Source organism: Arabidopsis lyrata (genome assembly GCF_000004255.2).
Source record: "Arabidopsis lyrata subsp. lyrata unplaced genomic scaffold ARALYscaffold_4, whole genome shotgun sequence".
NCBI classification, from domain to species: domain Eukaryota; kingdom Viridiplantae; phylum Streptophyta; class Magnoliopsida; order Brassicales; family Brassicaceae; genus Arabidopsis; species Arabidopsis lyrata.
The window spans coordinates 12,336,872-12,348,162 of NW_003302552.1; the positions used below are offsets into that span (position 1 = coordinate 12,336,872).

Genomic DNA, 11,291 nt, shown 5'->3' on the forward strand with positions numbered 1-11,291 from the left:
CCGAAAAAAGCTTGCAGTAACCTGCATCCTCATCAGCTTCATCCAATTCGACTCTTCCAGCAGCGATCAGAAAAGCTGCGAGATAGCTCTTTGGATCCTCCAATCCGCTGTAAGGATCCAACTTGAGCTTCCGGGAATCTTTGATTCTCAAACTCGCGATTCGCGAGATGAAAGGTGTTCGCCTAGCTTCTTCAATGACTCGATTGATATTCGGCTCCGAACTTGTAGCCTGATGGAACTTTGACTTCATTTCTTTTAGTTCTTGGCTAACCTTCCTCATAGTCTCGAACTGATCGAGGTTTTCCTGCTCGTACTGATCTGCAAGTTGAGCTTCATCTTCGAGCTGTGCCTCTCCATCCAATGGCTGAACTACATTATTAGTAGTACCAGGAGTTGTTTGTCCGCTGGTTTCATTTCGCGCAACGGAACTTGGCGAGTTGAGTATCCTCCTTCGGATTCCCACAGGATTTCCTGCACTTAAAGAGCGAACACGAGTTTGTATAGTATTGACGTTTTGACTAAGAGATACATGGGATGTTTGCAACGTATCAACAACCTTTTCCACATCCGAGAACTTTTGTGATATGTCCGACATGATTTGCTGCATAGCTTTGAGGGTTTCGGCCAATGATGTCTCAACGGCGTCTCCTCCGGACATTGCTGCTTATCTCGGGAATGTAGTAAAGAAAAATCTGACCACTCAAGAATCCTTTTTCCCCACAGACGGCGCCAAAATGTGGATGTCGGATTTACACACTCAAGTATTTTTATTAGTAGGAAAGATTATTCTTGAGGGACAAAAAATAAGAACGTAAAAGGCTTATGAATTGCTACAAAAATTGCTATCGTATTTCTTGCTTAAGAGAGAGATCCCTTTTATATGGCCATTGGCCTTTATATTTATACATAGAGAAACGACATTAAAATGAGTAATTAAGTACAATTATTCCTTCTTAAATGTGTCCGTTTTGATTCTTTGACTTTAATGCTCAACGTTTGAATTTGAGTTGACTCTGATCTTCATGGGCCTCGCCTTTTTGGCCCAAGTGTCCTTGAACCGACTTACCCGTGTCTTCTACACCGAACTCATGTCACAGTGCAGTCACTTCGGATTCTCGAAGTGGTGACAACCACTTCGACCGTTCCTTCGGCTCATGGGTCCAATGGGCTTTATCCTTTATGGGCCATTATCTTGACTACGTGGCAATCTTTGGTTGGTCTCGGACTTCTGGTGCGGGATCCGACACCAACAGTGTATCTGTGACTGACATGTTTCAAGAGTTCTTAGCCTGGGTTGAATGGTAAGTAAAATTAAAAAAAATATTAATTAATTAATTAACAAGATCACGACATATATCAGTTACCCAATTCGATTTGACGCATGTCAAATATTTCATTTTCTCTCTATTCTCTTAGTTTTCTTGTAAATTGGTTCTCAAAATTAATAATTTTGACACTTTTTTAATTATTCTATTTTACATATTTCTTTTTTTTTTAATTGTTTTGATTCTATACTATTTGAATAGGATTTTTGTAATGACGCTCATTGCAAATGTTTATGAGACTGTATAGTGTTTAGGCACCTTTTTTAGATTTTGGTGGTCTAAAACATATATATATATATATATATATATATATAAAATAAACCAAAAAATAAAAAATTAATTAAAAACAAATTTCTCCCTTTCCACAAAAGAAAAAGGAAAGACACGTAGTAGTCAATAGGAAAAAAAAATGAGAAACAAAAAACAAAAAATGTAAAAGGATTGACTCGAACAACTGTGAGTCTACATTGATGATCATAATCAACACACTAAAGCAATCTTCATGAACAGATAGCCGTAAAAGTTTTTTATATTTGGTGACCTGAAGCAAAATGCTTTAGTTGCCTTATGAACGGCTCGAGCCTGAGTGTCCAAATACTATGTTCATTATGAATTTATATAATGTCTAAATACTATGTTCAGTTAATTAATGATCAAAGCATATGTTCTTTAACAAAAAAATAATCAAAGCATATGTTACTAAAGATTTGGGTAGTTTTTATATATAAGTCATGAACGCTACCACTTGGAATGCATAAATCATTCCTCCTGTCTGGGCTTTTCAAGTTTATGGGCTTCTAATTTATGAGGCTCAAAGACCATATTCTTAAATCCATGTTCACTCTTCTTACTTTTGGTTTAGGGGGTGTTATTGGTTTGTGATTTAAATAGAGTTTTGATGACTTTAATAAAATCATAGAAAGTGAATAAGTGAATGATTTAGAAGAATTGTTAGAGAGTTTTCTATAGTCTTGTTGATTAGTTTTTCTATAATTTTGTAGAGTCTCCCAAACAATCTCAATATTACAGCATACTTTTCATGACTTTATTTTGTAAAGAAAAGTGTTTAAAATCATAAACCAATAACACAATAATTGAATTCATTAACAATCATAGATTGTCATAGATTGTTTTGTTTTAGTTGAATAACACAAAACTTTTAATGACTTTATAAAACTCTTAATCCAATAACACAATATTCATTAAGATTTTAAATGACTTTTTACAAATCACAAACTAATAACACCAAACTTTAAGAGAGTTTAACAAAATCTTGATTGAATAACAACAGATTCTACACAACAATTAAAGTCATTAAAACTCTATTTAAATCACAAACCAATAACACCCCCTTAGTAATAGCAATTATCAAGTGTTTTTATTTTAGTGTTTGTTATTTGGATTGAGAAGAATCAGGTTGATTATAGGGAGCTAAATAACAATTTAAAAAATAAACACTAAAATTTCTTATGGTTGTGTTTAAACACTTAGATATTAAGAACGGATTACAAATCATTGTTGGTTAAGATAAATTGTAAAAATCTTTTATGGTCTAATAGAGAACAATAAATCAGCTCAAAACTTGTAATTTCAAAATAATACAATCAAACGAAACTCAAAGTATAATGTAAACAGAAAATACAAAAGACTGATCTTGGAGAAATAAAGAATTTATTTTCATCAAAATTATGTTTACAACTTTCTTCTCCAATTTACTTTCCCAATTGAATTATCACTTTGGTTTTGATCTTAGTATTGTCACAATGAAAATGTAGACGATGGAGACCAAGAAGTCATATCCATGGGATAACTCCCCAAAACCCGTAAAAACGAGGTAAACTCCTGAACCTCAGCAAGCGCATTTTGAGCACGCGGCTGGGCCATGGAAGCCTCGAAATCGATATAAAACATGTACTCGAAATGCTTAGCCGTTCCCACATTGGCCTCATCGACTAGCCTAATGGGAACATTATGGTTGGGCCTAGACTCAATCTTAGTCAAACTAATGTTCCTAAACGCAAAAGCCGAGAGAACCTTAAACAAAACGCACGTGCCTTTCTCGTGAGCAAACACTATACTCGTCTTAAACGGCCGATCAGTTCTCGGTATAATCGGTTCACGCGCCAACATCACAAAGCGCGTGACGTTACTCGCGTCATCTTGAATCCCATCTTCCAAAATCTCCAATCCGTAGATCTCCGCCGCGCGTGCACTCGCAATCGCGGCGGTATCACGGATATTATTGGCAGCGATAAACTCCGCTGCTCCGGCGGTATCATCAACCGCTTCACGAGCGACGTTGAGACCGAGTTTAGTCAACGTGTGTTCGCATTGAGCTAGTCCTTGAGGATGAGAGATAACGCGAGTGAGAAACTCTTTCCGTACACCGGGAAGAGCCATGAGACAATGATGTACCGGAAGTTGAACTTCGCCGACGATATGAAGACGGTGACGGAGAAGAAGATCGTAATTCCGATGAATCGAACCGCCGAGTGAGTTTTCGACAGGTAAAACAGCGCGATCGGCGATCCAAAGCTCAACCGCTTGAAACGCAACTTCGAATTGATCGCAAGGAATCGCTTGACAGTTAGGATAAGCTTTACCAGCGGCGGCTTCGGAGTAAGCTCCGGGAACACCTTGATAGGCGACACGGAGGTTAGATCCATGCATCGGAGCTGGAGATAGATCTGAAATACTAAGAGGCTTCTTCGATTGAATCGATTTGTTGTTGTTATTGAATGGAACTAGATTCAAATCTGAGATTCCGGCGCCGTTGTTGTTGACAGCGGAGATTAGGGAATCGGATTGTTCTTGTGAAACGACTTTGCTAGAGAGAATAGCGCATGAGCTTTGCCAATCGGAGATACTGGAACCAATTGAGAACGAGTCAGATCTCTTACCGGCGCAATGTATGACGTGTCTTCTTCTCGCCGCCGTTGTTACCGTCGCCGGAGTATGGGAAGGTAAGAGAGTTCTCATTGTTTTGTTTTTTGAGTATGGAAAATAATAAATTGTTTAAGAAGAGGAAGTGAGAGTGTTATAGGAGAAGAGCGTGGATTGCTCTTGTGCCTCTCACCGTTCTTCACCTACCTACCACCATTTGGTGAATGTGGGCCGAACAGAATAAGCCCAAACAATGTAAGAGCTTTTTCTTGAATAATCTCACTTTTTTTTTTTTTTTCATTTTCCTTTTAAAATCTCAAACCAAAATCCAAATTAATCCCGAAATTTGTGAAGAGTTATTATAGAAAAAAAGAACTATGCAAATATATCTATGAGAAACATAAAATATAAAATCGTAAATAAAATTAAACAAAAAAATTCATTTAATTCATTAAATTATATACGATGAATAAAAGTCTCTCTCGTCATTATTCAACTCAAATTGTATTTGTTTATCATCCAATTTATTTATTTTAGATATTTATTGGTACATGTAAAAATAGTAAGGGAAAGGTTAGATACTTAGATCACATCCATCTACTTTTGTTTTGTAGTATTTTAGGTACCAAACTCTTCCAAATAATTCTTTTTCAAAAAAAAAAAAACTCTTCCAAATAATTGTATGGTATTTTTCTATACCATTTGTATGTTATAACCAACTCTCCGAAGTCTAAAGTCTAAATTCTAAACCAATCCATATACGTAACTCACCCACCAAATTATTCTTAGCCGATCTCTCAGGCTTCCTTTGAACAAATCTTTTATTAAATTTGCAATATATTTACCAAACAAGGAAAAATATAGATAGTGAAAAATCATATATATGAAAGTTGCTAACTTTCTCCATATGAGTGACACATCATCACTTTAGCATTTGCCATGTGTCCATTAAATAATTAATGTAATCTTTAGTTTTTTTTTTATTTCATAGGTTAATGATACATTTATTATTTAAGTACATATTATATAATTTTATATATTTATATGTATTAATACTAACTTTATTTTATTATTATATGTAAAATTTTCAAAGAATTATTTTATTAGTTTTCTCATACTTGGGTTTTTTTTCGCTAATTTTTATAATTTTAACTCAAAATATGAGTAACTAATAGTATACTGTATTAGTTAATGGTTTGAGTAGGTTATTCTCTTACATTGTTATATATATTATCACATAAGATGAAAAGTACGTAAAGAGCTCCATCATGAAATTCGTGAAACTTCTATAATCCCAACATTACTATCTATAAAATTGGTTTAGGACGAAGATTGTTTATAAATTGTTTGAGTTATGCATTGTTGAGTATGTTACTAGAAAAAGTACTTTAAAATTAATGGTAGTTGATTATTGTATGAGTTAAGCCTGGGCGTTCGGGTACTCGCTGGAGTTGGGTTTGGGATTTTCGGGTTTAAACCTCTAGAACGACCCAGTACTACTTTATATGTTCGGGTGGGGTTTGAGTTATTTTGGTTTGGGTTCAAGAATCCAAAATATCGAAAAAATCTAAGAAATTGGCTCAATTTCGATTTTTTTTTTGTTAAATGTTGATAAACATAATTAAAAATATTTTGGATATTACAGTTTTTTTGGGTATTTTAGTTATTTTGATATAAAAATAATTGAAATTTTTGTATTTAAATTATATTTCAGGTTCGGTTAAAATTACTGAATGTATCTAAAACTATTCAAAATTATCCATATTATTCGAAAACTTTGGTATTAAAAAACACTCAAACTATTTAAAAGTATCCAAATTAACCAAAAGTATCGGTAATAGAACTACCCAAACTATTTAAAATACTTAAAACTTTAATGAAATACAAGAAAAATAGGTAATGTGGTTGATGGGTTAGTTAGGTTCGAGTTTTTTTTGGGTATAAGTTTGGTTCGAATCAAGGTTTTTGGGTACTCGAAATTCAAGCATCTAAAACTCTTTCGGATATTTTCAATGTTTGGATTCGAGCTTGGATCGGATATTTCGGATCCTGGTGCCTAGACCTAGCACGAGTGAATGATTAGATAATTAAAAATTAAATTTATCAAAATATAAATTAAAACAAAAAAAAAACTAGAAAACCAAAAAGAAAACCCGCGGCGTAGCGCGGGTGATCACCTAGTAATGAATAACTCTAGTTACAAAAGCATTTGATCATAATCTATATAACTTACAACAACATCACTTCCATATTCTCTGTTTAACCAAAAACTCTCCAATAGACAAACTTGCGACCCAAGAAAAAGCTTCACCGTGACTACTAATCAAAATAACAGAGAAGATGAAAAGAAAAGAAAAAGAGGGATCTCTCATCTGACATATTTACCACTTTTTGCCATAGTTGGAACGGGGTGCATCGTTAAGCTTGACAAGAATATGGTCCTAGTCTTTCTCTTACTTTCCACCTGGACTTGTTATTCTTTCATGTCCCTGAATAAGCAAGAGTTCTTTCGTCATCAACCGCTTTATCAATTTATTTTCACTTTATTTTCATAATCACCACACACAAAATAATCATATAATTTTACAAATTGCCAAATTTTGTGTTGCAAGTATTTTAAACCAATTTGAGACCATGGTTTTGGCGTCTAATCAATTAAGATTTAATAGTTGACCAATAAAGGACTTCAAGCAAGGAAAATAACGTAGATGGTTATTTTCATATGATTAGAATAGAAGCAGTACACAAATTTTCATGGAATCAGAACCTAAAGAAACCAATTTGGAGTTTTCATGAAACCAGAACCTAGAAAAGTAACAGGCATTGATGAATAATACCAGATTGATTCAAGTAAGGCCAGACAAACCTAAATATGTAAATCCAGTTCAGCTTTCAGATTCTAGATATACATGAACATATAGTGAAAGAATTGCATCAAATCAAGTAACTTGCAAAATAAGAGAATCTGAAAAAGACAAAATCACTGATAGTAGTACATTGGTTCTTTTGTCTAAGAAAGTGAAATTCATTAAAAAAAAAAAACTAACTTTCTTGTTGAGGTAAAGCTTGTTGCTTTTGCTTAAAGAATCTCACTGTTTTTGTATATGAACACACAATTGGATGATGTTTCTATTCTCAAGTTAACAACATTGAGAAACAGCTATGGACATTAATCCATTCAAAGGGTATATTGCATCCCGATGTTTCTGAACTATACGCGAAAGCAGGTTCGACATATGAGAAAATCTTTAAAAGCAATCTCCAACATGAAGAGCTTCAAGAAGTAGAGTTCTGTCTCTGGAAACTCCACTATAAGCACATCGATGAGTTTCGTAAAGGCCTTAAAACAGATGATCATGTCAACCATATGAAAGCATTTAAGTTGTTTCTGTCAAAAGCCGCCGAGTTTTACCAGAGTCTGATTTCCAAAGTCAGAGGATATTACCGCAGACTCTCCGAGGAATCTGGAGAACAAAAAAGCAGATTCTTATGCCATCGTTTCTATATTTGCCTTGGAGATCTTCAAAGGTATCAAGAACAATATCTGAAAACACATGAGCATCCTAATTGGTCAACTGCAGCTACTTACTATCTTGAAGCTGCAAAATCTTGGCCTGATAGTGGAAATCCTCATAATCAGGTAACTAATTATTCTTCCGTTACTTTTTTTGTCATTTGCCATTTCTGAGTGATTTTCTTACATTTGTGTAGCTAGCTGTATTGGCGACATATGTTGGTGATGAGTTCTTGGCTCTGTACCACTGTGTAAGAAGCTTAGCTGTGAAAGAGCCTTTTCCTGGTGCTTCAAACAATCTACTTTTGTTGTTTGAGAAGGTAATTATTTTACTGATACTACTCTGTTATCTGCAATGGAGTTGTGTTTGCCTTAGCTCAAAATGCTTGTTTTAACTACTGCAGAACAGGTCTTCTCCTTTGAAATCTCTGTCTACTGACGCACAGTTTAACTTCTCAAACCCATTGGAGAGAAATTTTACTGTGAAAAATGTCAGAGAGGCCCGCAATTTAATAGCTGAAGTTGATTTATGGCCCCTGGAAGTGCGGACAACCAGCTTCTTTTTCCTTAAATCCAGGTTTGGATTCTGAGTGAAATACAAAATTTTCTCTTCTTTTAGCCCAAGTTCTTGATGACCCTTTCTCCAAAACTGTTCTTTAACTCTTTCCGGTGTGTTTCAGTTTTGATGAGTTTGGTTGTGCATTTGCATCAACTATAAGAGAAGTGGATGCAGCGTTTGCAGCAGATGATAGACATCTAGAAGTCATGTTGGAGTCTTATCAATTTATGGACACGTCGAGAAAGGGACCTTATAAAATCCTTCAACTTGTTGCGTTTTTCATCTTCATCTTCCATAATTTAGCCGAGGTTAATGGACCAGACAACGTGAAAGAGGAAGTTAAGCTAACAAATTTAGCATTAACTATGGTGTTCATCATCATGGTGCGAGTTGTTGAGAGATGTTTGAAGACAAGTCCCTTGGATTCTTGCCCTCTCTTGCCTGCTCTACTTGTATTTCTAGACTACTTACCGTTTCTGCTTGACAAGGTAGAAGAAGAGGAATGCAGGTTTGATGAGAAAAACGAGACTGCAATATCTTACTTCTTTGGCAAACTCGTTGATTTCTTGAACCGGATAAAGGTGAAAGGCAAAAACTGCTCTGCTAAAACGTTGGTAGCTCTCTGGGAAGAACATGAACTGAAGTCCTTGGCTCCTCTGGCCCCCATACATGTACTTTTGGATTTCTCAAGTAATATGGATCTTAGAGAGAGTTTTGATAGAGGGAAGGAAATTCGTCTTCAACGGATCATTAATTCCGCAATTGGGATCACAAGTAGGCCGAAGAAGGGTTCTCAAAAGTGGCTATTCTTTGACAAGCAACGGTCTCATTTCTACACAACTTTGGGTGAATTGCAATGCAAAGAAGAGCTCTTTTATGGAAATGGAGAGGGTAGTAACAGAAAATGTGTTACTATAGGACCGGTTGAAATCATTCCTTGTGAGAATGAAAGATCTGTGCCTGTGGAAGAGGAAGAAGTCATTCTTCTCAAGCAGCTCGTAAGGTCTCAATCTGCTCCAATCTATTCTTCTGGCATTGCAACAAAGCCACTCAGCTCCGATAGCATAACTTCAGGAAATCAAACAACTACGTCCGATGAAAGCCTAAGACATACCTTATCACTCATTGTGAACCATAGCTCACAGGATACTGAGTCTGAAAGTTTCAGCTTTACGCAAGGTCTTGAGGACACGGTTCCACAACATTTGCATCTAGAAGAGGGCACTGTCTCATGAAAACCTCCATCACTGAGTGCTTGGGTGGTTGACAAGAACAAAGAGAATGGGCGACTCGGTTTAAGTAAACCAAACGGGTTGGGCCCTATTGATGAAACAGGTCTTGTATCATCCTTTGATAGTCTCTCCATCAGTAACAGCACTGAGCCGTCTTCATATTCACCTCCAACTCCGTCTGCTCCACTACTGCCTGAAGACGCTTCTTGGTTTCATAATGACGCTGGAAATAACAAAGCAGAGAGCTTCTATGACCACAGAAGATATATGGAACTCTCTGGTTTCATGAAGCCATACACAAACCTACCAGTTGTTGAAATTTCTTCTTCTGAATGGTTACGTCGGTACAGAGAAAGTCAGAATCTTGGACCAGCCTATTCGTATCAAGCTCAGGGGACAAACGATTTGAGAAACTTTATGGCTCATGGGTCTTCCAAGGTCAGTCTTTTAGCTAGGTACGGGACACCAAACGAACAACCGATGATCTCTTCTGAAAACCCAACGTTTTACCCTCAGCTCTACATGGAAGACCATGAATCTAGAGGAGCAAAGCTCTGCAACGGTGAACAATGCACAACAAATGCTTTTGGCTTCAGTGATGATCCCAAACCATTTCTTAGATATTTGAGAGAGAAAGACTGGCTGAATGAGAATGGTCAGAGGGCATATATGAACAACTAAAGATGCACGAGTGAGTGACTTCACAAAAAACTGTATCAAACTGTATAAAGAGAAGGTTTGATTGGTGTACATAAACAAACAAACAAAGAAAGGAAACATGAAAGTTTTTGAACCCATCAACTTAAAGCAATTTGGAGTTTTCATGAAACCAGAACCTAGAAAAGTAACAGGCATTGATTCAAGTAAGGCTAGACAAACCTAAATATGTAAATCCAGTTCAGCTATCAGATTCTAGATCTACATGAACATATAGTGAAAGAATTGCAAAATAAGAGAATCTGAAATCGACACAATCCCTGGATTGATAGTAGTACATCGGTTCCTTTGTCTAAGAAAGTCTCAAACTCATAAAAAAAAAAAAAAAAAAACATCAAAATGTCTCACAGAGATAATCAAAATACTTATTCTTCAGCGCTAGCATTCTCGCCACTCTTGACGTTGTGCTTCCTTGCGTACCTCTGGTTCCTCAGGAACTTAGGATCCATCTGAAACATCAATCATTTCACAAAAATGCAAAAATCAAACTCCGAATCTGAAATCATTTAGGTTTGAACTGTTGTAAAGAGAGACTTACTCCTCTGGTTGGGGTGTGACGGTGCCTCCTTGGCTTCTTGATTCCGTTCTTATGCGCCTTGGCAGACTGATTGTGCGCCGTGTGATTCTTCGACTTTGCCATTCTCTGTAACAACGACACAACTATTCAAACTCAATCGCAAACGAAACAAGAGAGAAAAGAGAGTAAAAGTCAAATTATATGCAGCGATCGGCCGGATATAATTACGCAGCTAACCTGAGAAAGGGGAGAGACGCGAGAGGCACAAAACCCTAGATGGAATTTATTTAAACCACCCCACAGACCACAGTGGCCTCTTAGATAATATATGGGCTTACGATAATGGCCTCTTAGATAATATAATAGGCCTACTTTGAATGATATAAAGCCCATAAAATGACAATTGAACCAGAAGCACCTTTCAATTAATCGTTAGTTAGTTAGAGGGTGATGTTTTTCTAACAGAGAGGAAATGAATAATGAATGTTTCCTTCTGCCGTGAGATTAACCAACCTCAGGCTTGCCAAGACCATATTTAACAGTT

At 36.2% G+C, this 11,291-nt stretch overlaps 3 protein-coding genes across 3 annotated transcripts; 1 reads left to right on the forward strand and 2 right to left on the reverse strand.

The window, feature by feature from the left end:
• Positions 1–2,876: 2,876 nt before the first annotated feature.
• Positions 2,877–4,496, reverse strand: LOC9317033 (arogenate dehydratase 3, chloroplastic). Its single transcript, XM_002880920.2, has one exon. It carries the CDS (start codon positions 4,302–4,304, stop codon positions 3,084–3,086), a length of 1,221 nt encoding a protein of 406 aa, XP_002880966.1. The 5' UTR covers positions 4,305–4,496; the 3' UTR covers positions 2,877–3,083.
• A 2,842-nt stretch (positions 4,497–7,338) lies between these two features.
• LOC9317034 (protein SMG7L) lies at positions 7,339–10,314 on the forward strand (the record flags this gene model as incomplete). The annotated part of the gene is given in 4 exon segments (XM_021029028.1): positions 7,339–7,848; positions 7,920–8,042; positions 8,127–8,299; positions 8,403–10,314. Coding segments are annotated over 4 exon segments (2,598 nt in total), but the record flags the coding sequence as incomplete, so codon positions are not given.
• A 130-nt stretch (positions 10,315–10,444) lies between these two features.
• On the reverse strand, positions 10,445–11,051 carry LOC9315201 (60S ribosomal protein L29-1). Its single transcript, XM_002880921.2, has 3 exons — positions 10,985–11,051; positions 10,769–10,873; positions 10,445–10,679 (listed from the first exon to the last, which is right to left on the reverse strand). The coding sequence occupies exons 2-3, from the start codon at positions 10,868–10,870 to the stop codon at positions 10,596–10,598; spliced, it is 186 nt and encodes a 61-aa protein (XP_002880967.1). The 5' UTR covers positions 10,871–10,873; positions 10,985–11,051; the 3' UTR covers positions 10,445–10,595.
• Positions 11,052–11,291: the final 240 nt, after the last annotated feature.